The 26,222-nt window shown below is 44.8% G+C and overlaps 1 protein-coding gene across 1 annotated transcript; it reads right to left on the reverse strand.

The window, feature by feature from the left end:
* Positions 1 to 363: 363 nt before the first annotated feature.
* Positions 364 to 25,738, reverse strand: SRPX2 (sushi repeat containing protein X-linked 2). The gene is made up of 11 exons (XM_007467963.1): positions 25,438 to 25,738; positions 23,199 to 23,431; positions 18,752 to 18,832; positions 10,551 to 10,742; positions 8,226 to 8,402; positions 7,822 to 7,948; positions 7,541 to 7,662; positions 6,098 to 6,277; positions 5,293 to 5,426; positions 2,004 to 2,125; positions 364 to 895 (listed from the first exon to the last, which is right to left on the reverse strand). The coding sequence occupies exons 2-11, from the start codon at positions 23,278 to 23,280 to the stop codon at positions 715 to 717; spliced, it is 1,398 nt and encodes a 465-aa protein (XP_007468025.1). The 5' UTR covers positions 23,281 to 23,431; positions 25,438 to 25,738; the 3' UTR covers positions 364 to 714.
* Between the last annotated feature and the right edge of the window lie 484 nt (positions 25,739 to 26,222).

Genomic DNA, 26,222 nt, shown 5'->3' on the forward strand with positions numbered 1-26,222 from the left:
CTCCCTTTTTGCTATGAGAACTGGAGGCTCAGTAAGGAGAGAGACTGTTGCCCATGAGCTAGTTGGAGGGGCAGGAGAAAGCCTTCTGCTCTGGCCTGATTTTACTTCCCAAGCTCCCTCCCCCTGCAGCAGTTTGCTAACTCTTAGGTGAAGTGATGGCTAACAGAACATTTGTGGCCCAATACCCTAAAAAGGGAAAGGACAAACAAGTTCAAGAATGTTTTGGTGCTCCCCCCACCTCCAATCACACAGTTAACCTGTAAGGAAGATCAGCCACACTTGCTAGTGTCCTTGTTGTCTGTTGTGATGGTGCTGCCCTCTGCTGTCACTTCAGGGTAGAGAAACCGTTTAAAACACAGCCAGTTAGTGAATGAATTTAGAATTTACTTATCTGGAAGACTTTGGAGAGCTGGGCCGAAGCCCAGGTTAGGAAAGCAAGACCTTCTGTCCACAACCTGCTGCCCAGGGCCTGTCCTCAGTCCCTCCCTAACTTCTTATGCTCCTCCAGTGCTACCTAAAGCAGAGACTTGCTTAAGGAAACTATTCTACAGCCCTAAAAAGGTGCCTGGAAATGTCCCAGGATCAGGGAACCTCACCCACCTCAGAGTCCTGTCCCTAGAGCTGTGGAAAAAGCATTTTCTCCTTTTATTAGGCCCCAGTTTCGGCTGACTATGGGACCTTTGCCCTTGACCTCAACCATACCCTGGCCCAAGTTCACTCGCATATGTCCCTTTGCATCCGGCGCTGGGTCAGCTCCTGGTTGCTCAGTAGATAGTCATCAATGAACGTGAAGATTTCTTCGGGAGTGACAGGTTCCATGTAGCGTTCCCGGTCAATTCCCTGCTTGTCAATCAACACCATGTTGAAGTAGGAGCGAGTGAGGTGCTGAAATTGCCTAGAGAGAAGAGCCCAGGGAGGTCTGAGACCTTGTTTTGGCATCATCCCACCAGGCTCTACTACCCTCTGACCTTTCACAGCTCCACTGATGGACTAATTTTTTCCCCACCCAATCCCTTGGCCCCATCCCCTCCACTACCTGTCTCAAGTCCCTTTGTTTTTCTCTGCTCAGACCCGAGTCTTGCTGCCCCTATGTGTCTAGCTCTGTTAAGCTGTCCCTTCCTCACCCCAGATGGAACAGCTTTGTTATTACCAAGCTGTGTTTGCCTCACAGGCCCCCTTAAGCAGGGCTATCACATACAGCAATGCGGGCTGCATGGAATAACTCCAGGGAGCACTGGTCACATGCACTATGCTGCGACTAGTGTTTCCTAGAGTTGGGCTGGGCACAGCCTGCACAACCAAACATGGCAGCCCTGAGGTTGATGAATGTCACCTGGTCAACCTTGAAGTTGAGCAATATCACCAAGTCTGCAGTCTCCTTCCTCTGAGTGTTTCCCAGTCTCTCTTCTATCTGGGACTGAATCTTTCTGTCCCTACTGAGACAGCCCTAGGGGCAGGTATTGTTTATAGAACAGAGATCAGTGATGGCTTTATTGGCTCTGAGTATATGTGGAGGCATTGGAAGGGTGATAATAGATAGATAGTGAGAAAAGTCAACTTCTACCACCTGTTGCCTGTGGTCTTCTCTACCCCCAGGGGCAGATGGGTATGATTCAGATTTCAGTGCCTAAAATGTGTTTTGCTCCTTTGGCGACTGAGGGCAAAGGGATAAGGCCATAAGGCAACAGGATCAGAGGCTTATCTGAGTCATGTCTGGGTCTGTGTCTCAGCCCTGGCTGTGCTTCAGAGTCACCTCAGGTGCCTCCTAAAAGCAGAGTCCTGAGGTGGTTTGGGGTGGTCATCTGTATTTTAAGCACCGCCCAACCCCCAATTTAATTCTGACACCCTGCCACTCTCTGACCTTACCTAATACATCCAAAGAGTTCAAACACAAGGAATTCCCCAAAAGAGTAGTGTCTGCTGATTGTCCCACAACCTTCCTGTGGCCAATGACCTGTCTAGAGTTTCCGCCCAGCCCTTCCCTGTGGCCTCGCAGCCTGGACCTGAGCTCCTCGATGATGCTGGCTGACAGCTGTTGCTCCCGGATGCGCCCCACTTCCTGAGGTGGCTGCCCCACCAGCTCAATGATGGTCACGTGCCGCAGGTCCAGTCCGCAGATGGATTGCTGGGAGGGGAGAGAAGAAGGTTTTCTGTAATAGGCTATCAGACTCAAACCTAAGGCTACTTAGCTGATTCCTCCTGGGACCATGTGGAGGCAGTGTGGGAAAGGAGGGGCTTCTTCCCCAACCATCACACCAGGGGGTCTACGACCTCTTCCCTCTGTCATTCCTGAAGCACTTGCCGTAACAGTGTTTCCTTTATTCTAATGAAGTGTGGGATACTGGTTACACCATGTGGGGTAGAAAAGAGAAATGTAATTGATAAATTGCAGGAACATCATCTCTCCTTGCTTAGTTTTGCATAGGTTTTTTGTTTTTTGTGTGTGTTTTTTTTTGGGGGGGGTACACGGGCCTCTCACTGCTGTGGCCTCTCCCATTGCGGAGCACAGGCTCTGGACGCGCAGGCTCAGCGGCCATGGCTCACGGGCCCAGCCACTCCGCGGCATGTGGGATCTTCCCGGACCAGGGCACGAACCTGTGTCCCCTGCACCAGCAGGCAGACTCTCAACCACTGTGCCACAAGGGAAGCCCCTGCATAGGTTTTTAAATACATAGGTTCTTTTTTAAATTGAGATATTATTTGACATATAACATTATATTAGTTTCAGGTGTACAATATAATGATTTGATATTTGTCTATATTGCAAAATGGTCACCACAATAAATCCAGTTAACGTTCATCACCACACATAGTCCCATTTTTTTTTCTTGCAATGAGAAATGTTAAGATCTACTTTCTTAGCAATTTTCAAACATACAATATAACTATAGTCACCGTGCTGTACATCACATCCCCAGGACTTATTTATTTTATAACTGGAAACTACATAGGTTCTTAATGGATAGCTATTGTGATAGGATAACAGTGACTATTGTTCATTGAACACAGATACCTAATGCTTCGCGGGAATAATTGAATTTAATCCTCACAACACCCCTAACAGGGTAGGTGGTATCATTCTTATTCTGTAGAGGAGAAAGTAACTTGCCCACATTTGCATGACAATAAGATGCTGAGCCAAAATTCAAAGTGAGGGCTGAGGCTGCCTGCCCCAAGTGTGTACTCCTTACCACTAGGCTACATGGCCATGGCCTTCTCTCAAGTCTCCAGAATTTCTCCAAAATGGTGCCAGTGCTCTTTCTGTTACCCTTTCTCACATTCCTCTGCACTGGGCAGGACACCCTGTAACCCTACCCTGGCTCTTTGTCCTGCCTCATCCAGCAGGGGCGTCTCTTAGCCAGTTACATGGGGGGAGGTTTAAAGTAGCAGTGAGCACTGCCTGGTGCCCACCCCTTGTTTAATCTTTGGGCTACTCCTCTAGACCTGGCCCTCAAAGTCACAGTCCTCCCTGGCTGGTTTCTGTTCTTGTTCTTGCTTTCTGCTCAAGCTGAGGTATTGCCTTTGTCTGCCTTTTTGGGATCCCTGGAGGAACTAGGTCCTTTTTTGGTCTAGATACCCAGGGTCATTCTCTTGATACAGCTGCTTTCATCCTGGGCCTCTGAATATTGACTTGGCAACTTGTAAGATTCAACTTTTAGAACCCCCCTAAATAACTTCTTCTTTTACTGGGTATCCAGCCCCTTTCAGCTTATCAGAGCTGGTTCTCCAAGTTTTGTCAGCATAACTTGAATTCTCTTCAAGAGCCTAGTCTATTCTTTATTTTTATCATTATATTATTTTTCTCTTTTTTACTGAGGTATAGTTGATTTACAATATTATATAAGTTTCAGGTGTACAGCATAGTGATAGAATCTGGTCTATTCCTTTCACAAGTCCCAATGGTCAGATCTATTCTGTCCTTTCCACTTCTCCTTCCCCCACAAGTGGCTTTAACTAGATATCTGGTAGAATGTTAAAAATCCTCACGCAATTCCCTCATATTACTTTGCAATATCACAACACTTTTCCTTCTCGTCTGCTATTAGTCATGGTTAAGAGCACAGATCTTGGAATCAGACTGCCTGGGTTCGGTCCCGGCTTGGCCACTTACTAGCTAGTGATTTTGGGCAAATCATTAAACGCTCTATGCCTCAGTTTCCTTAGCTAAAAAATGGGGATAGTAATGGTACCTATTTCATAAGGGTTGCTGTGAGAATTAAGTGAATATGTGTAAAGCACATACTTGTATACCTGGTCCTTATATAGCACTTACTGTCTGTCTGTTAGTGCTATTATTCCTTGAAAACATAAACATAATTAATTCCCCACATTTACATTTGATCATACATCTTACAGGTCTCTCCAGAGTGTTTTGCCACACAGCCTTCTCATGCTTCACCAAGCCTCTTGTAACCCACCATTCTAGTAACCTCACTGTCTTTTCAGTAAAAACAGCAGTTTTTAAAATGTGCTAAATTTGTCTACAGTAAAACTGATCAAATGTTGTCCACAGAGTCTGAGGAAGTAGCATTTGTGCTGCAGAAAGAGCAAGTCTTTGAGAAGAGGTAGGAGAGTAACGGAGTGGGGTAGGGGTAATGCAAAGAAGCTAAGCCCTGATTAGAGGAGTGTCTCTCACCTGTAGCATAGAGATCTGCATTTTATAATATCGGTTGGAGGGATCAGGAGCCGAGATGATGAGGAGTCGCCGTTTCTCATAGAACTGATCCAGAAGGCCAGCAGCCGAGTTGACATTGACATTAATCTTCATAGCTAGGGCAGAAGCACATGGCCAGTCAGAGTATGGCCTGCTCCTTCATCCCAGCATGGATAACAACATTCTGAGGTGTTCCAGCCTTTCGGGTTAACCTTTTTTGTTGTTTCTCCCTTTCTTTCTTTCTTTCTTTTTTTTTTTTTTAACATCTTTATTGGAGTATAATTGCTTTACAATGGTGTGTTAGTTTCTGCTGTATAACAAAGTGAATCAGTTATATTATATATGTTCCCATATCTCTTCCCTCTTGCGTCTCCCTCCCTCCCACCCTCCCAATCCCACCCCTCCAGGCGGTCACAAAGCACCAAGCTGAACCTCACTGTCTTTTCAGTAAAAACAGCAGTTTTTAAAATGTGCTAAATTTGTCTACAGTAAAACTGATCAAATGTTGTCCACAGAGTCTGAGGAAGTAGCATTTGTGCTGCAGAAAGAGCAAGTCTTTGAGAAGAGGTAGGAGAGTAACGGAGTGGGGTAGGGGTAATGCAAAGAAGCTAAGCCCTGATTAGAGGAGTGTCTCTCACCTGTAGCATAGAGATCTGCATTTTATAATATCGGTTGGAGGGATCAGGAGCCGAGATGATGAGGAGTCGCCGTTTCTCATAGAACTGATCCAGAAGGCCAGCAGCCGAGTTGACATTGACATTAATCTTCATAGCTAGGGCAGAAGCACATGGCCAGTCAGAGTATGGCCTGCTCCTTCATCCCAGCATGGATAACAACATTCTGAGGTGTTCCAGCCTTTCGGGTTAACCTTTTTTGTTGTTTCTCCCTTTCTTTCTTTCTTTCTTTTTTTTTTTTTTAACATCTTTATTGGAGTATAATTGCTTTACAATGGTGTGTTAGTTTCTGCTGTATAACAAAGTGAATCAGTTATACATATACATATGTCCCCATATCTCTTCCCTCTTGTGTCTCCCTTCCTCCCACCCTCCCTATCCCACCCCTCTAGGTGGTCACCAGGCACCGAGCTGATCTCCCTGTGCTATGCGGCTGCTTCCCACTAGCTATCTATTTTACATTTGGTAATGTATATATGTCCATGCCACTCTCTCACTTCGTTCCAGCCTACCCTTCTCCCTCCCCGTGTCCTCAAGTCCATTCTCTATTTTCCTTGGGGGAAATCCTGAAAGAACACTTGGAGATTTTAAACCCTTTTTCTTGGAGGTGGAGTATGCTAAGAGGGAACACTGGCCCTGAAATATCTCAGAATCCCCCATTCCCACATCAGACACATTGCTCTTGGCCCCTGAGTCATAGACATTGGGAGATCCCCCAAAGTAGCCCTGATCAATATGTCCACTCTCCCCATTTCCTAGTTTCACTCACGAGCACAGATAGGTGGCGATCCTGACCACTGGCGGCTGGACTGGCACACCCGGGAGGGGGTCCCTTGGCGCTCATACCCTCCATCACAGTGGTATTCACAGGTGGCACCATAGTTGTCCCCCGCTGAGGTGCAGGTGAGGTAGCCATGCTGTGGTGGTTTCAGAGTTGGGCAGCGTCTCACTATCAGGGAGGAGTTCAAGTTAGGGGCTATGTTATCTCTTTTAGAAAAAAAAGAGGCTAAGAGGATGCCTATCCTGGGTTTTCTAGATCAGCAGACCCAGAATGATCAGAATGAATGACTTGTCTGTGTTTCCAATGGCCAGAGCTAGAGCCAGAATTTTCCTTCCTTATGTAATTAAATCTAAAATGTAGGCAAAGGTGTTCATAAAATGTGGAAGCACAGGTGAGTATACATATTGTCATCAAAAGACTATCAATCTGTAAAAAGAAATTGCCATTTTTGTTTTTAGACTTTGGGGACACCCCGCATAAAGATGACTACCGTACAAATTACTTTTAATAGCAAAAAGAAATTGGAGGAGACTTAAATATCCATCAGTGGGAGAAGTGTTAAGCAAAGTATGATATATTCTTAGAAGCTGATTATTATACTGTCATTAAAATACTTCTGAAGGGGGCTTCCCTGGTGGCCCAATGGTTGAGAGTTGGCCTGCCAATGCAGGGGATGCGGGTTGGTGCCCCGGTCTGGGAGGATCCCACGTGCAGCGGAGCGGCTGGACCCGTGAGCCATGGCCGCTGAGCCTGTGCTCCACAACGGGAGAGGCCACAACAGTGAGAGGCCTGCGTACCGCAAAAAAAAAAAAAAAAAAAGTACTTGTGTTATAATGAAAAGTAAAAAAGGGTGACATAAGATTGGATATGCAGTATGATCTCAATTATATATTTTTTAAAGTATGTATGAATAAAAGACTGGAAGGAAAATACCAAAAGATTAACAATAATTGCCTCTGGATGATAGAGTAATAGGTTTTTTCCCCTTTATATATCTCTTTATTTCCCATATGTTCAACAGTGAGCATGAATTAATTTTATGATGAAAACAAAACAAAAGAAAAAGCAAGAATCAGGCAGCCAACACCACCAATTTCAGCAGAGGAGTAAGATGGAGATTGAAGGCTGATTAGCTTTAATCATTAATTTGAAGGCCAAGAAAAGAAATGGATAAGAGTACCTTTGTGGATTTTATGTAGATTTAGGAGAGTGAGAAAGTCTTGTTGGGAAACAGAGTTTCTGAAACATGTGTATGCACATGTCATGCAGGCTTCCTGAATGACCTGTTTAGTGAACTTATTTTTCCCATCTCCCAATATATATGCAGTGTCTGTTTTAGATATAGAGAGGAGAGGGTTGTGATGGGCATCTGGAGGGTAAGGGAAGAGCAGGAATAATAAGCAATGTAGAAATGGAAGACTTCTTTCTAACCTTGTACTTTTACAATGAACTTGCAGCTGGCCCGGTTGTAGGCTTGGTCGTAGGCAGTATAACGAATCACGTGCTCTCCTTCGGGAAAGTGAGAGCCAGGCTCAGGGCCCCGAAGTGTCACCCTGCATGGGACAAAGTGAGAGAGCCACTGAGGAAAGTGACTCTTAGAACTGGGGTCTGGGGCACATTGTCACTGTACCCTCAGTCTGTGCGGTTCAGTGTGGGCAGCCTGAGTGCCTGGGAGAAGCTGGTGGGAAGCATAGGAGGCATCCATTACTCACCTGGTGATGGTGCCATCAGCCGAATCTTTCACCAGGGGTGGGTCCCAGTATACTCGAGCAGTCAGTTTCTCTGGCTCGGCCATCTTCTCACGGGAGTGGGGACAACGGATCTTGGGGGGATCTATGTCTGCCAAGGTCAGAAATCAAGTGCTGACTCATGGGTCCCCTGCCTTCCTTGGAGGGAACCCATAGAAACAATGCCACACCACTGGGTAGGTAAAAGATGCACTCTCAGTTCAAGATGCTCAACAAAACCGGGGAGGCCCAGCTCCACGGGAAGTGATCACTTTGTTAAGCCCATGCCCAGGGTACCACCCTTACAGCGAGGAGGAATGCCTTCTGTGGTGGACATAATGCCAGGCTGGCTCTTTGCAGCAGGACAGCTGGGAGCGACCAGCATTTACCTACACATACAGGCTCGCCTCCACTCCATCGCCCATCTTCCATGCAGATTCGGCTGCGGTCACCTTCTAGGTGGTAGCCACTGGAACAGCTGTAGTCACAGCGAGAGTCAAGAAGCACCCCATTTGTGCATGTGTAGGTGCCACTCGTGATGAATGGCAATGCGTGGCATCTCAGCTCTAAGAGAGAATGAAGTGGCAAGTTCAGTGGCCTGTGGGGTTTATGTGGAGGTGTTGCCTGGGCATCTAGCACAGGGAGAACCGTATCAGAAACAGCAGAAAATACAGAAAACCCTACACCAAACTGCCCTGACATTATTGTGCCTGATTGCCTCTTTCTCCTAATTGCCTTCTTATTTTGGTGGGTGGGGCTGGGGTGGTGGTCTCAAAGAAGTAAATTACTCATCCAAGTGCATGGATTTGAGAAACGCACCTGAGTTTGGATCCCAGCTCCACCACTTACTAGCTCTGTGACCTGAGCAAGTTACCTCATCTCTCCAAGCCTCAGTGTTTTCATCACTAAAATGTGTATACCATGAAGTAGGATTGTTGTGCCGATTAAAGAGACAATGCATGTAAACCTCTGGGCTTATTCAGAGCCTCAGCAGCTGATAGTTTTCCTCTCTTGTTCCTCAAATGCTAGACACCCTTGAACAAATTTAAGGCTCCTTTTTTGAGTATAATGTTGGTACTACCACAAGCACTCCTCAGCTGAGGCTCACTTACAGGCAGGCTAGCCCTCTGTGCCAGTGAGAATACAAGTCAGGCCAGTGCCTAGAGGGCCAGCTTTGGTGGCATTTGCTTAAAGACGAGTCCATGTGCTTTAGACACCACGTGTGCCAGAAGTGGAGACAGCTTCCCTGAATTGATTGTGAGCCTGTGCTTGCCAAAGTCTAGTTTGAAATACCTGATACCTGAAAGAAGTAGGCCAGCCATATCTTCCTATAGGTTGTCTAAGTTCTAACCCTCCTTAACTTCAATTATTGGAGTTTGAATAAAGATTCAAATCTTTATTCAAAGATTCAAATCTTTGAATAAAGATTCAAATCTTTGAATAAAGATTCTATGAGCTATGTTTGTTTTGCTTCTTGGTCAAACCAGACTTGAGGATGATTGCCTTTTATTTTTTCTAGTCTCCTTTATATAAAGACCTAGGCAAAAATGACCTCCTTGAAATCAGGTCCAAAAAAAAGGTTTGTCTTTTCAGCTGAATTTGTTTTCTTAGTATTATATGACAGTGAAAATGATAGATCCAAAGTGTTTGCCCTTGTGTCTCTTATGAGGAAGGACACAGCCAGATTCAGTGTTTAAATATAGTAATTAACTCATTCTAGGCACCTGGAAATATGTACATCTCCAATTTTTAGCTGGTTTTATGTTCATTTGTAGACTTATTTTAAGTTTTATGTTCATTGTAGACTTATTTGTAAGGCCAATTCAAATTCATTTTGGAAATGATGGTGTCTAAGTCCTAAAACAAATGCATTACCGTCACCTAGAGGGACGTGGTAGCTTCCCTCTTTCTGGCTATCAAGCTTCTCCTGTCCTCCACAGCATCTTCTCTGACCAACCCCATTTCTCTCTGAATGCTCAGCACTCTGCATCCCCTTACACTCCATTCACGTGCACACATTTGTGTTTCCATCCCATTAGTCTATAAGCAGCTTGGTAACTGAGGGATTGGCTTCTGAAGTGACCAATACAGGGCCCCGCACACATGGGTGTTCTACAAATGGCATTCAGTGATGGACATAGGGACAGACAAAGCTCAGCTGCCAAAATGGGGTAGGCTGTAGGGCTTGAATAAGAGGCAGGGATTTGGGAGCTAAGGGGGACATGATGTGAAATGTGCATATTAGCACGCCCACATTCCAGCCTTAGGGATTCTTCTTGACTTTCAGAAGAAAATGAAGACTAGTGGATGTCTTATAGTTTCATTGCCAAGGCCTTCTAAGGCCTTAGGTCAGGAAGTACAGCAGTTTACCACAAGTGGGAATGAGTCTGAGACCACATATGCTCAGAGCTCCAGAGGAAGGCCCAAGTCTACATCAGGCCCCAGGCGTAAGCCTTCCATGCACTCCTCGACCTCCTGTGCCAGAAGGGCTGGTTGCTACTTAATGCCCCTATTGCTTGACCAATAACCACAGGGAGAGAAAATGAGCTAGAATGTTAGGATGGGGAAAGACCCTGTTGGGAGCCTGTGGAACATTCTCAATTTGCACTTGACAGAGGTCAGAGTAACACCTCCAGGCATATACCCTGGGTGGCCGGCCGGCCAGCCTCTCTCACACGCTCACGTCAACATATGCACGCACAGACACTACTTACGCCTGCAGTAGGCAGTTCCAGACCAACGGCGGCTTGGCAGGCATTGCACCGACCTCCGTCCAATCAGTCGAAAGCCCCGATCACAGGAGAGTTCACAGCGAGTGCCCAGGCTGCTGTGATAATTTCCTCCTCTTGGTGAGTAGCACGTGGCTTCTCCATCCTGGATATTTAATGTATAACACCATCGGGGGACTGTAGCAACAGAAGAAAAGTAAGCTAGAAGTACAGTAATCAAGACAGCGTGATATTGGTGAAAGGACAGACACATAGATCAATGGAACAGAACAGAGAGCCCAGAAACAGACTCACACAAATATACTGAAATGATTTTTTACAAAGGTACAAAAGCAATTTAATAGAGGAAAGACAACCTTTTGAACAAATGATGCTGGAGCAATTGAACTTCCATAGGCCAAAAACAAAAAAAGGAAAAGCAAAGCAAAGAATCTTGACCTAAGTGTCTCATACCTTAAACAAAAATTAACTCAAAATGGCTCATGGACTTCAGAGAAAAAAGTCAAATTATAAAACTTTTAGAAAAAAAGTAGGAGAAAAATCTTTAGGATTTAGGGCTAGGCAAAGAGATCTTAGACATGATGCGAAAAGCACAATTCATAGAAGAAAAAAAATCAAGAAACTGAACCGTGTCAAAGTTAAAATCTTTTGTTCTGTGGAAAGCACTGTTGATAGGTGAAAGACAAACCACAAACTGGGGGAAAATATTTGCAAACCATATATGGGACAAATGACTAGTATCTAGACTATATAAAGAACTTGGAAAACTCAACAGTAAAAAAATGCAAACCATCCAGTTAGAATATGAGCTTCAGATATGAACAGATATGCCACTGAAGAGGATATAGTGATGGCAAATAAGCACATGAAAAGATGTTCAGCATCATTAGTCATTAGAGAAATGCTAAATCAAAACTACAAAAAGATACCCTTATACACCCATTGGGCTGACTAAACTTAAAAAAAATGGCAATTCTAAGTGTTGGTGAAGATGGAGAAAAACTAGAACTCTCATACATCGCTGGGGGAAATACAAAATGATGCAGCTACTTTGGGAAATTATTTGGTAGTTTCTTAGAAAGGTAAATGTACACTTGCCAGGTGACTCCACAGTCCCACTTTAGGTATTTACCCAAGTGAAATAAAAACCCGTGTTCATACAAAATCCTGTACACAAATGTTTAAAGTATTCTATTCATAATTGTCAAGCACTGGAAACGCTCAAATGTCCTTCTGAGGGTAAATGTTTAAACTAACTGTGGTTTAACCATACAAAAGAAGGCAGTGCTGATACATGCAACAACTTGGAGGAATCTCCAATACAGTTTGTGAAATGAAAGAAGCCAGAATCAAAAGGCTGCAGGCTGTAGGATTCCATGTATGTGACATTCTGGATAAGGCAGAAATATTGGGATAGATCAGTGATTGCCAGAGATCAGGGGTAGAGGGGTGGATAACCTCAAAGGGGCAGCCCTGGGCAAATTTTTGGTACTGTGGTACTGGTGACCTGACTCTTTGCATTGTCAAAACACCAAAAAGAGTGAATTTTTACAGTGTGTACATTTACAATAACTGTTAAAAATAACACAAAGATGTAAGCTAGAGAGAGGAGGGGAATGCCATGTCAAAGCAGGCTGCTTAGGAATGAAAGTCCAATCCCAGTTCAATACTGAGCACAGTTAAATCATAAAGCTATCATAAAGATGCCTCATCTGCTACATAAAATAAATGACTCTTCAGTGGGTTCAGATTTTAAAGGGGAACATATAAACAAGCAGAGGGCCACCTGCCCAAGAACACATACATAGGCTGACACAGATTTCTTAGCCAGGGGCTGGGAAGGCTAAAGCCCCGAATGAGCTAATTTGGTTCCCAAATCCTAAGAGACAAAAAAAGGGGGGCTTTGAAAAAAAGCTCAACAGGAGCTAAAGGAACAAAGAAAGGCTAGAGCCTCTGTTTGAGGGCAGCTGGAGAATGAAGACAGATGACAGTGAGAAAACTAGCCTTTAAGCCACAACAGCCTTGTGGCTTCTAGCGTTAGCTTTGAGCCTGTGGCTGTGACACACAGCTGCCATCTGGAGACACCATCTCCAAATGACAGAAAGTCTCTTAAGCACTACAGTTGCAGAGCTGTTGATTATATGGTCACAACACATATCATCAAGATTTTACATTCGAGGCCGGGACCTCAACAATCACTCTCATCCTATTTTTCACCCATATTCTGTCAAGGAAAATACACATAAAATTGGAATGGATAGAACAAGCAAGCAATAGTAAAGGGAAATATATACCTCAGGATAAATGCTGAGACAGTAATAGAGGGTCTAGCTATTGTAAATAAGTCCAAATTGGCTGGCCTCGAGGAATACTGGCATAAAGAGAACATGTCAGATTTGTGATTACCAGAGGCAGGGGGTGGGGGGAGGGGGAATTGGATGAAGGTGGTCAAAAGGTACAAACTTCCAGTTGTTAGATAAATAAGTGCTAGGGATGTAATGTACAACGTGATAAATACAATGAACAGTGCCGTGTGTTATATGTGAAAGTTGTTAAGAGAGTAAATCCTGAGTTCTCATCAAAAGGAAAAATATTTTTTTCTATTTCCTTAATGCTGTATCTATATGAGATGATAGATGTTCACTAAACTTACTGTGATAATCATTTCATGATGTATGTAAGTTAAATCATTATGCTGTACACCTTAAACTTATGCAGTGCTGTATGTCAGTTATATCTCAATAAAACTGGAAGAAAAGAAAATAAAGACTTGAACCACGAGGCACAGCAGTTTACCAAAAGAAAAAAAAAAGAAAATGTTGGAAGGCTGGAAAGAGCAAAAACACTATCCCAATTTTCTTTTTTTCCAGATTTATTGAGGTATAATCAACACATAAAATCGTATATATTGAAGGTGAACAGTGTGATGTTTTAATATATGTATACATTGTGAAATGATTACTGCAATCAAGTCCACTAACACATCACCTCACATAGTTACCATTTTTTTTGTAGTGAGAACACTTAAGATGTACTCTCAGTAAATTTCAACTATGAAACATAGAATTATTAACTATAGTCACCATGCTGTACATTAGAGCCCCAGAAGGAAGAAGAAGGCAGCCTCTGGGAACTATAGCCTGGTGAGACTGACAGCACTGATAGCAAAGTGTTCTAGAATATTTAAACATAGGCTTATGAGCAGTTAGGAGAAGAAGTGGTGATGTCCAAGTGACCCCAAAAACAAGTAATTGAAGTCTGACCTTGTTTCCTTTTTGGGTATGGTCACCAGAGTAGTAGAGCAGGGAAAATGGTAGGTGCATTATGTGGAAGTCAGTGAGGCATGTGACAATGCCTTTCATGCCATTGATGTGGATGAGATGAAGAAATACTTCCACGTGGGAGAGGTGATGGTACAGTTATGGAGATTCATAACTGGCTGAACAAAAGAGTACTGATGGGAAATTGAAACTAAGAACGTGGTAGGAAAATTGTTAGTCATTATGGAGTAGCTATGGTGTGCTAGTCACCATGCTTTATATTTTCATTTTCCCATCATCTCATATAGTTCTCCCAATAGCTCTGTAAGGTACAATATGTAGGTATTTATCCCTATTTTGCAGATGAGAAAGTAACTTGCAGATGAGGAAGTAACTCAGCAAGTAAGGGACAGAGCTGGGATTTGAACCCCAGGTTTGTCTGGCTCTAAAAGCCATTTTTTTTCTAACTACAATATCTGTCATTGCAGCATGTTAGGCTGCTGTTTTGAAGTATACATTTACATTTTTTATTAGGTACTATAGCCATATGTTTCAAAACCCCCAAAGTATAAAAGTTATGCAGTAAAATTCTCCCTCCCACCCCTGCTCCCACACCTACCCCCACTAAGTCCCCCCATCAGGAAACACTGTTAATAGTTTCTTTACACATATACAGCGAATCTTATTTTCCCCTCCACTTTATCACATAGAGTAGCATATTATGTCCACTGTTCCCACCAATGTTTTTTAAAATAAACTTAACAATGTGTTTTAGAGGTCTTCCCCTATCACTCCAGAGCAAGCATGAAATGTATTTAAATGAAATAACATTTATAAAATACATAGCACAGTGACTTGCACATAATACGTGTTTGTCCAGGGTCAAAACTGCTGGAAGGTGGAGGAGCTGGGATTTGAATTCAGGCCTATGGCCTCTGCGATCCACATATCTCTTTCTAGAGATTATAAAGAAAACAGTGCGCTGACAACAGGATTGAAAGCGCCTTCTTCGTGATTACCTTCAGATAACTCAGGCAGAGTTACCAGCTTGCCCAGAGCTGTAGAAATCTGGGAGCAAGTGGTGGCCCAGAGGATTGGGACGTACCTCAGAGAACGGTTTCTGACTCCAAGCTAAGGGAGTCTTAAGTTTAAGGGAATGGAAGAAGGTTCAAGATTAGTGAAAATGATACCAAAGTACATGCACACTTTGCTCTAAAATATTGATCTGCTTTTTACTGGTTAACTCTTGTTTTTTTGTTTTAAACCTTCTTTGCAAAAAAAAAAAAAAGTTACCTTTTTTACGAAAGAAATTGAATAAGCATGGCTTTGAAGTCAGACAGAACTGGGCTTAAATTCCTGCTCTGCCACCCCTGAGCTCTATGATTCTCTAAACTGAAATTCCCTGAGCTTAGTTTCCTGATCTGTAAAGTGGGGATAATAAACCAGTTTCATAGGACTGTTTTGAGAATCAAATGAAAATGTGTGTGTAAAATATATCTAATCCTGAGAATGGGAATGATATTCCCTGAATCAGTGTCTGGGTTTGAGCCACTGGCTCATCCCACATCAAGCAACAAAACGCTGCTGCCATCTGGAGATGCCATCCCCAAATTACAGAAAGTCTCTTAAACACTACAGTTGTAGAGCTGTGGATTATGAGGTCACAAGACCTTACAAGGAATGCTGGAACCTCAGGTTGTACTTTCCTGGCCACCCCTCCCCCCTCAACATTGATAACCGTACTGAATTAGTTTTATGCCCTGAGACTAAGTCCCAAAGATAGCCATGAGACCCTTGACCCCAAGGCCAAAGGCCACCATGTGGCTTATTTTTTTTAATGGCTTTATACTCATTTAAAAATAACCAATGAGGCAGATTAATATTAATCATAGGGCTGTTGGACCCTCCCCCCCGAAAGTACCTTCTGCACCTGTTGCTTTTTCCTATCTACTTCTCCCATCTACAGTCTCCTACAATCTGGCTTCTGCTCCCAGAATGCCAACCAGCCAGTAAACATTTCTTGAGCATCTACTTTTGACATAGCTCTATGGGGTGTCATACGTGGCTCCTTCTGTTAAACAGGTAACTATTTTGTTGAGGGTAATAAAAAGCAAACCAAAGAGGCAGTATATAATGAATGCCGAATGAGTGGTCCAGACAATAAACATTTATTTCAGAATAGGTATACAGTAGGTACTCAACAAATAGTCATTGAATAAATGAATGAAAGAATGAATGGATGAGGGAGAGTTCAGCATGGGCCAAAGCAGTTAGGGAACAGAGTAGAGCTCCACTAATCTGGCTACTCATAGATTTCATGTGGGGAGAAGGGGTAATGAGTTGTTAGGCCAGACAGCTAGACTGAGACCAAATTCTGTTAGAAATGATCACAGTGGGTCACTAGGTTTGGGGAAGGGAGAAACATGAGCCAGAGAATCCAGTTAGGAGGCAATTGTCATTATCAATGTGTGAGGTAATAAAGGTTTTAGTCCCATGGATTAATAAACAAATGACAATTCTTGGTGAATGACTGGTGAGAGGTGATGAGGAAAAGGGGCTATTAAAGGTGCCATTAAGGTATTTTTAAGAGAACGATGGTATCATTATCAAAAGTTTGAAGGCCAGATGTCAAACCTTTTTCAGGGAAGCATAAAGAATTTAGTTTTTGATATCTCCAAATTTAAGTGTCCAGCAGCAATCGGAGATGTAGTCCAGAAGCTCAGGGGACAGGTCAGGGTCACTCAAAGTTCAGATCCATGCCTCAGGCTCCCTCTTGCACCACTAGAGACGCATCTCCTTTCTTGGATTCAGCTATGGCCAGAATAGTGAAATGTCCTGGAGCCCAAGGAAGGGGGCGGGGTGAGAAGAGAGGGATGGTGTTCACTGTTACTGAGAGATGGGGGAGGTTGAGCTCAAGAAGGGGCCATATGATTTGGACTTGAGGAGAGAATTGTGATTGATCTTCAAGGGCTGTCATTCGAGCATGGAAATCTGTGGGTGAGTGGGAAAGAGACCATAGGGAGTTGGGGAGTTAGCAAGTGCTGGGACAGAGAGGCAGTGGGTCTGGACAATTTGGCAGTGAGAAGATAGGCAGAAGGTAGATAGAAAGGAGCAGAGAGAAACCCCAAACTCCGATCATTTGTCTATTGAAACTGTTTTCTCAAAGGTCACCATTTACCTTCTTCTTGCCAAATATATTGTTTATACCCTCAATTTGTTTCTTTCCAATATTTGACACAGTAGATCTGTTATTCCTTCCCCTTCCTTAAAATTCTCTTCCCTCGTGGCTTCTGTAATTTGATAGATGCTACCCCAATCTCCTCCTACATGGCGGACCACTAATGATCTCTCTTTTTCTTGTTGGTTCCTCTTCTCCTGCTCACATTCGTAGATGTCTTCTAAGACTCTGACCTTGGCCCTCTGCTCCCTCAGACAGCTCATCCATCTAAGCTAACGACCTGACTCACGAAGCTCCATCTTTCTACTCCCCACTGTCTATAGGGTACAAACCACTTTTTTGTGTGTGTGTGTGGTACGCGGGCCTCTCGCTGTTGTGGCCTCTCCTGTTGCAGAGCACAGGCTCCGGACGAGCAGGCCCAACGGCCATGGCTCACGGGCCCAGCCGCTCCGTGGCACGTGGGATCTTCCCGGACCGGGGCACGAACCCGTGTCCCCTGCAACGGCAGACCGACTCTCAACCACTGCGCCACCAGGGACGCCTCAAACCACTTTTCTTTTCTAACCTTGTCTCTGTGGGGGGGGGGGGGGCTTACAGTTCTCCCAGGTGTTCAGACTGGATGCTTTCAGGGAGTTGTTTGTTTCTTACCCTCTTGGTACATCAAATCTGTACTAGGTCTTGTCATCTCTTTGTTTGAGACATCTCTGGGGTGCATCCTTGCTCTCCATTTCTTTTCCACTAGCTTCAATCATCTCTTACCAACATCACTGTACTGATTCCTGGAGAATCTCCCTGACCCAGGCTCTACCCCTCCTGAACTCCTACTTTCTGTCCACAGTAATGAGGTTGATATTCTGAAATTACTATTTACAATCTCACTCCCCTCTGCAAAAACATATGATGACTCCTTATAACTTCTGGCACAACAGCTAAACTCTTCAGCATGGCTTGCAAAGCACAGAAACAAAGAATCTTAGAAGTGGAAGGGATATCAGACATTGTGTGATCTAAATTTCCTTCTAATGCAGGAATTGCTATTCAGCATTTTTCACAGATAGTCCTCCTGCCTCTCCTTAGAAGGGTCCCTAGATCATGGAGCCTTTCCAAATTTGGTCTCACTCTTTATATTTACCTCCTACTACTCCCTCCACATCCCATCTCCTCTAGTGAGGCTGGATTCTTCCTAGCTCCTTCCTCTTACACGTTTGTTCTTACCTCTATATCTGTGGCCATCTGCTATGCTGAAGGCCCTCCCATCCCCTTTCCAGTTCTCAGATCCACACATCATTCAAGGCCTAGTCTAAATGTCATCTTTCATGACTCCTCCCATGACTTCTTTTTCTTAACTCCTATCGCATTTACTGTTAGCACAGAGTTTCACGCTTACTTGCCCTATGCCTGCTAATTTTATTGTGCCCTCACCCATATCCCCCAGCAGAATGTAAGCTTCTTGAAGGGGACAAAACCCTACCTTAGATTTTATATCACCCAAGGCTTTCGTTACAGAGGATTAGGCATACAGTAGGTACTCAGTCAATACTTAATTATAGATGGGCAACCTTAATTCTAGACAGGTGAGATCACACAGCAAGTCAGTAACCAAATTCATGCCTGGAAACTATAGCCCCTGCTTCCCTGAGCTGCAGCTTTGGCACAAATGAGCCAAGCTGGGTGAGAATGCTTCAGGCAGGGCCTAGGCCTTAGGCCAGATAAGGCCCTTCCTGAGCCTGAGAAGCAGAGAGGATTACCTCGGTAGTCTAGGGCAGGGGCCTGTGGGACCTCTTCAGCATATACTTCATTGTAGCTTTCATCTGGGTAGTAGCCTGAACCTAGAATGAAGAATATATCAAGATGACATATTGGTTTCTTATGCAAGTCCTTCCCAACCTTTTCCCCTTTCCAACTTGGTCCCTTTCTGAGGACATGACACTCCATGAGTGGGGAGCTAGGTGGCTATTTAGTGGGGAAAATCCTGTCTTGTGAAGCAGCAGAACTATTGTGGGCAAACGTCCACACCTCAGGTGCACAGAGGGTGAACTCATGTTGGGGGAGAGGTGGGTGGCTTACTGGTAGCACTAGAAACCTCCATTCAAAAGAAAAAAATCAAAATTCTTGACCAGCCATGAATCCTGCCCATCTGGACTAGAAATGACCCATTTCCTTGATGTAACACATGAGTTTTGGTGAGACACTGATGACCAAGCTCTGAGGATGGACAGTTGTTGTCCCAGATAGGAGGAAAACATAGAGCCTGAGCAAGGGTCTTTCCACTAATGATGGGCCTTCTCACAATCCTCAGAGGGAAATAATTCCTCAAGCTCCCACCAGCCCACAGGGCACCAGCCTTTTGCCACCTGGTTGCCAGGGCTAGGGGTGGCATGCGAAGGCAAAGAGGGAGGGCTCAAAAGGCGAGGGGGCATGAGAAGAGTTTCACTTCCTGAGCAGTTTGTCCTGCTTTGGAGAGATATCTAGTTCCTCTAATCAGCAGGAGCCTTAGTAGGGGGCTGCTGAGCTAGAGAACATTCCACAACCACCCTCATCCCGTTAAGTGGGCCACTCCCCGGTGGAGGCCAGTCTATGGCTGTCCGGGAGACTAAACAGTGCGTTCCACCAGACGGCAGGAAATGGGTCATTCCAACTAACTGGAATACAACTTGGTCCTTTCCGGAGGGAAGTTGCCGGAAGCTCTCTTTCCAGCCGCCCAGAGCCCTAAAGCACACACAGGAGTAGAGCAGCCAGCCCTGCTGGAGTCAGAAGACAATTCTGCATTCCCAGGAGAGGGTGTGCTTCCAGGACAGGGCTGGGTTTTAGTGCTGAAGCCCTTTGGCCTGTGTCAACACTCCGACCACAAGCTCGTCTGCCTCCTCTCTGCACAGAGGCACAAGGCCCCCTGCACTAAAGGGTGGAGCAGAGTGCAGATGATGAGGCTCTTCCAGTCCCCACAGGCATAGGCTGCGGGTGAGGGGGCGTGTTGGGAAACCAGTCCAGCTTGATGAACAAGGGAATGAATCAAACTGAAAGTTTGCCTTATGAAATCATGTCCTCGTTGGTTTGCCCTCATTCCAGAGGAAAGAGTTCATTTTTTCTTCTTCCCTTTATTTTTTCCTGGTTTCGCATTTTGCTTCTTCTCCTGGATTTCCTTTATTTCTTCTTAGGCCTCCTCTCCCTTGCTCCCTCTTTCCCCACCTGGGAAGTTTCTTTGTAGGGAGGTGGGAAACAGAATTCTTGTCAGCTGTTTCAGTTTAGTATCAAACCCTTACAGTGCCTGTAAACAGGAGGACAGATGTGCATGATTCTCTAAACGCTTTGGTCCCCCTAACCTTGTTCCAGAGCTTGCTTGTGAAGAAATGCCCAGCAGGGAGCAAGCCTCTGTTTACCAGAAGAGCAGACTCCAAGGCCTGTGGCTGGATAACAACAACCACAATAACAACGACTGCTAACATCACTCAACACCTACTCTGGGTTCAGCGCACTACATACGTCATCTCATTAGATCACCCTGACATCTCAGTGAGGTAGACACCCATATTTTTTTCATATACACTTGAGGTAACAGGCTCAGAGGAATTCAGGGAGTAGCCCAAGGTCTCCCAGCTAGTAAGGAGCAGAATGGGTATTCCAGCCCAGGGCGATTTGATCCCCTTGAGACCAAACTCAGACACTCCACTAAAGATGGCGGTAGGGGAGAGCTTTGGACAACACCCAACAGGAATAAAAATCCAAAATCTTTCTCGCAATTCAGCCTTTTTTCACTCTATGTGTGCGGGATCGAAGGCCACCAAGCATTTCACATCATTCCAGAATTACAGGGGATGTGGGAAAGCTGAGGGGAAGACTCAGTCAGATAATTACAGTCTTCACCAGGGGTACAGAGGTGGCTGGCTGTACCAGGGGTACAGAGGTGGCTGGCCAAGTCTGCTTTGTGACGGGAATAAGTTGGGGCCACCTTACCACTTTAAGCCTTTCCATTTCTCCTCTTTGCCTGTCTTTGGGTATTTTTTTGGCAAATATTAAGATACTGAGATGAGATATGGGAAACCAGAGGGTCCCCCCTTCCCACCTTTTTCTATCTGTTTGTCCCTCTTCAGCCCTGGTTGGGAGAGCTTTGGGCAGCATTCCTTGGTTCCTTTATGATGATCATTGGTTACTCTGTCGTCTGTTACTGGGTTCCTCCAACTTCCATAGTACAGTCAGACCCTCTAAGCACTACCCTTCACAAAGGTGTGGTTGGAAATGTAACTGATAGTTGATGACAATTTTAAGATCCCCCCTAATGCTTGGATTATGATAAGAAATACTGTCTGACTTCCTGAACTGCACAAATATGCCAATATGCACTTTTAACCCACTGTTGGCTTGATTTATATTCTTAACGCTTCCCACCCCCTGCTGATTATTCTTGGATCCTTTTTCTGATTAGCCAGGAATCCACACTTGGCTGCTTTCCTTGTACTATTCCCATTGGAGGACAAAGCTATAGTCATGAAGAAAACAGTGCTGAATGCATAGAGAGTGGTCATTAAATATCTATTGAATGAAGAAATGAACAGGTGGGATGGAGCAAGCTCCGACAACTGAACTAGTGATGTAGGGGAGGATTATTGGGAGATTTCCAAATTTCTCTCATCACGTAGCCTCCTAAGAAAAGAGAAAGGCAGAATGAGTGGGCTTGCAGGGCTGTCAGAGACCTCACCAGCCTGGGCTCCTGAGAAGGAGTGATGACCATAGTGATTCTTGTGAGAAGTGGGAGTAGCCACCTTTGCAAACAGCCCTTTGAGAGTTTCAAATGAATCCAAGTCTTTAAAACAACTGCACTGTCCTTAGGACTCCAACAGCTCAGGCTTCCACCCTGGGAAAGGTCAAGGCCTTTGTGTGCCATGAGGTTTCTTATAGTTATTCAAAATGGGGCTTGAGCCATCTAACCTCCACTCCATAGTCTCATGGTCTTTGGCCAGATTTTGGTCTCATGTACTTGAACTGAAGCTGGGGGGAGGTTGGGGAGGACGGCTGCACATGGTATCTCCTGGGGACTTGGGGCTCCTATAAGCCCAAGCAGTGTGCACTCTTCCAAGGGCTTGACTTGAATTTCTTCATCTCAGTGTCAGCCCTTATGCTTCACCCCCTACAAAGCCAGGTTAAGCCAAGGAGGGGAAGAAGTGCGCATATTTGTTTGAAAGCTTGATGCAGCTGTTCCAAACAGAGCTACTGCCAGAAGCCTCCACCAGGAGCTAAGGGCATGTGGAAAATTTTAGCTACAATGACTGCAGCTGTGATGGAAGCAGTTTCTTATTTACTCATCTCTGGATGTTTTTCTAACTCCATTAGTTGGGCCTGTCTCCTGCCCCTACTCCCCCCAGCCCCCGTGAAGGCAGATGCTGCAGGCCACAGAATATTCTTAGCACTTGGAATGCCAGCTGGGCCCCATCAAAACCCCCTGTCTGGCACCTCATTATCCTTCCTTCATTCCTCCCCTTCCCCTCTCCCATCTCCTCGCTGGGTCTGTTCTCTTGAGCTCCCTATGTCTCCCCAGGGGCAAAGGATGAAACATTCAGGGATCTAGAAATGCCTATCCCTTCCAAAATAAGAAACAAGCCAGAAGAAACTGAGGGATTCCTGTTTAAGAGAATGTGGTCTGAATTGTCATTAACAATCTTCAGCAGAAAAGGGCTATAAAAATCTCATCCTATAAACAAGGTCTGGGAGGGGAGAGAGAAAGAGAGAGAAAGTAAGTGGAGAAGCAGGTAAGATAGTGGCCTCAAAAGCCATGTTGACCAACCTTATTTTTTAATATTTATTTATATTTATTATATTTATGAAGTATAGTTTATGTATAATATTATATAAATTACAGGTGTACAATATAGTGATTCACAATTTTTAAAGATTATACTCCATTTGTAGTTATGATAAAATATTTGCCATATTCTCTGTGTAGTACAAATAAGCTACAAGGATATATTGACCAACGTCATTTTTATGCTGGTGCAGCCTGTTTTCAAAAATCTCTTATCTGTTTGCCTCAAAAACCTCCCTCGGTAGCCTTTTGCAATGTTTAACCATCTTTCTTGTTGAGGATAGTTCTTCTCTGTATCTAATTTAAGTGTCTCCTATTGCGGTCTAACCCTTCCCTTCTCTAACACTTGCTCTAAGCCCTGCCCTTCCTGGAAATAATGGGCAACAGCTCCTAGAGCTTACCTGCATACCATGTTGGCGTCACTGCTGGAGTGAGGAAGAGCAGCAGAGAGAGAGCTCCTCTTCGAGTTAGCTGAACGGCCATCCTTGAAAGGGGGAGAAGGGGGAGTGGGAGGGTGGTTTAGGGAGATAAGAATAGAGGTACGTGGCCAGGAGCACCAGGGCAAAGGAGGATGACTTTCAGAAATCAGCCATTAATGAACTTCCAAAAGTGAGAGAAAGCAGAAATGCAGGCTCTGCAAGGAAGAAGAGAGATTTTTTAAAATAATGAATGCCTGTTATATGGTCCCCCTTGTAAGGATCTTCCACTTTATAGAATAACAACACTCTGTTTGTTAATTTTGGTCTTTCCCTCCCAGGAGTAAGAGGGCATAAAACAACCAGTTCTCAATTGACCCTGGTGATAGCTGATGCCAATGTTCTATGTTCCAAGTTACAGAGAGGGACAGTGAGGTACAAAGACCAGGAAAGGGCCAACATTAAGTCATATAGAACCAAACGGGAATCCTGCAATCTAAAGGCACCAGTTGATGGTTTCATCCACTTAACTAGTACTTCCTAACCACAAATATGGGAAAGTGTTAGCATATGTGGACTAAGAACTTGAACTCTAGAGTTACACAGATCTGCATGTGTATCCAATTCTGTCCCTATTAGCTATGGGGCTTCGGACAAATTCCTTACCTTCTCTGAGCCTCAGTTTCCTCATCTATAAAATGGGAATAATAATAGTATCTACCTTATAGAATAGACTATTGCCTGGCACATAGGGAAGCAATCCATGTATATTAGATATTATTATTACCAACTCCATCTTGAACAGGACTGGATGTCTCCTTTCTGCAGTCTCTCAGGTGGTGACTATACCCTGGCTCTGTTCTTAGCTTTGGGCTTTGAGGCTTAGTGGTTTAGTAGTGGCTTCTGGCTTTCAAGTCCAGCCTAACCTTCTAGTTTTACCCTGCTGAGCCAGCAGAAAGTCAGTGGGGTTGGAAAGAACCTACTGAGGTACGTGAGGAGAGGGTAAGCAAGCTCCCACTGCCCTCTTACTTCCTGTCCTGTCCTCACTCTAATAGGATGAGAGTTGTGTGGTTCCCAGTAGGCAAATACTTCATCAATGACAGTATTAAAACTTGCTGCCCGGGCTTCCCTGGTGGCGCAGTGGTTGAGAGTCTGCCTGCTAATGCAGGGGACACGGGTTCGAGCCCTGGTCTGGGAGGATCCCACATGCCGCGGAGCAACTAGGCCCGTGAGCCACAACTACTGAGCCTGCGCATCTGGAGCCTGTGCTCCACAAGAGAGGCCGCAATAGTGAGAGGCCGGCGCACCGTGATGAAGAGTGGCCCCCACTTGCCACAACTAGAGATAGCCCTTGCTCAGAAATGAAGACCCAAAGCAGCAAAAATAAATTAATTAATTAATAAACTCCTAAAAAAAAAGAAAAAAAAAAACTTGCTGCCCATTGGTATAAACTGGCTGCTGGACTTCTCAGCAAGCCCCCAAAGGCTTTCAATGAAATGCCATGCTCGGGGGAGGTGTCAGTCCCAGAAATGGAGGAACAAAAAGATGGCAGATTCTGGCCAGCCTCCCTAAGGGGTGTGAGAAGTCCAAGAATGGCAAAAATTCACTTTCCAGCTCATTACTCCATAGCTTCAGATTTTGTCTAGAGAGTGGCAAGGAAGCAGGATAGAGAAGAAGTAAGAGCAAGTGGGGAAGGCAAGGAAAGTGGAAAGATGTGGAAAGGAAGCTTAGCAAGAAAAGACAATCTGCCAGAGCTGAAGGCAAGAGATAAAAGCAGAAAGAGGGAGCAAAAGGATGAGAGAGAGGAGATTAAAGAGAGATTCAGGAAAATGAACAGCTAGATGCCCTAATCATCAACCCCTCTCCCACATGCAGCTTCCATCCAGTTCCTTGGTTTGGGAGCAGGGGCTTTCCTTTGCAGACCCAGTGCTCTGAGCCTGTGACCCCTTCCCTGCCCACCTTCTCCCCAATCTCAGACTGAAAACTTGACTCATCACTGGGGTCAGCCATCCCTCTGCTGTGGGCCGGGAAGATAGTGGGAACTTGTGTCTGCAGCCAGGTCACGGCTCAAGTGGAAAGCAGCATGTGGTCCAGTTTCATAAAAGAACTTCTTCCTCCCCCCACCCCACCTCCAAGCCATTATGCCCAAGTCCTGGCTCTCGTTACCCTCCCGGGTTGTGAAATGGGGTAGTGTGGTGTGGACGGATGGAGTGGCAGATCTTACCTGTTGTGTGGTTTTTTTGTGTTCTCTCTCTCCTTCTCTTTCTCTTTCTCCTTCCTCTTTGCTCCTCTCATCAGTCGGAAAGACTTCGACTTTTTTACATTCCTAGAACCAGTGGCTCCTGGTCTGTCCGGGCCTCCGGGATTCTGTTAACACTGCCCAGATGTTAGGACATCAGCATCTGCCAAAAGTTTCCTTAAAGCTATATTATCCTCAAAGTTATAGCTGTTCCTCCCTCAGAAAAGAGTTTTAGAGAGGTGGGGGAGAAGGAACTCAAGGATGAGAGGAGCTCAATCCGTCTGCTGCAGAGCAGAGGAAAGTGTGAATGGTGCTGGCCCCAAGCCTGTGAGTATAGTAATGACTAACAGACTGGCTAAAGGGCTTCCAGAGATGTGGTGCACTGAAGAACACTTTTTTTTAAAATTACTCAGCATGACCTCAGGATTGAATGAAAAGGAATTCCACAAAGTCCTAGGAGAGGGGAAGAGTGGAGCTGATTTTGACATTCCCTGCAGATTTCCCCTGTAATTCCTTAGTACTCTCCATCCCCAAGTTGCCCTGCCATCCCTATGTACAGGATCAGATCCACTTTGAAACCCTCTCTGATGACCTAACTCCTATGGACTTCAGTTTCTGATAAGATTATGTTGCTGACAAAAAATACCATGCACTTCTAGCCTGCAGAATCAAAACTGATTTCCTGTAATAAGAGTGGAGACAAAGCATGCTTAGAGAAGCTTTAGGGGGAGGTTGTTTAAGCCAATTGAGATGATCTATCTCTGCATGGC

The sequence above is a fragment of the Lipotes vexillifer genome, unplaced genomic scaffold (assembly GCF_000442215.2).
Source record: "Lipotes vexillifer unplaced genomic scaffold, Lipotes_vexillifer_v1.1 scaffold152, whole genome shotgun sequence".
Lineage (NCBI taxonomy): Eukaryota > Metazoa > Chordata > Mammalia > Artiodactyla > Lipotidae > Lipotes > Lipotes vexillifer.

Excerpts from the sequence above, each read along its gene's own strand:
- SRPX2 (XM_007467963.1), bottom strand. The coding sequence starts at position 23,280 with ATGGCCGTTCAGCTAACTCGAAGAGGAGCTCTCTCTCTGCTGCTCTTC. Across the intron at positions 7,663-7,821 it reads GCTGATGGCACCATCACCAG|GGTGACACTTCGGGGCCCTG; the intron begins GTGAGTAATGGA and ends TGTCCCATGCAG. Across the intron at positions 2,126-5,292 it reads TGCAGATCTCTATGCTACAG|CAATCCATCTGCGGACTGGA; the intron begins GTGAGAGACACT and ends CTCCCCTCCCAG.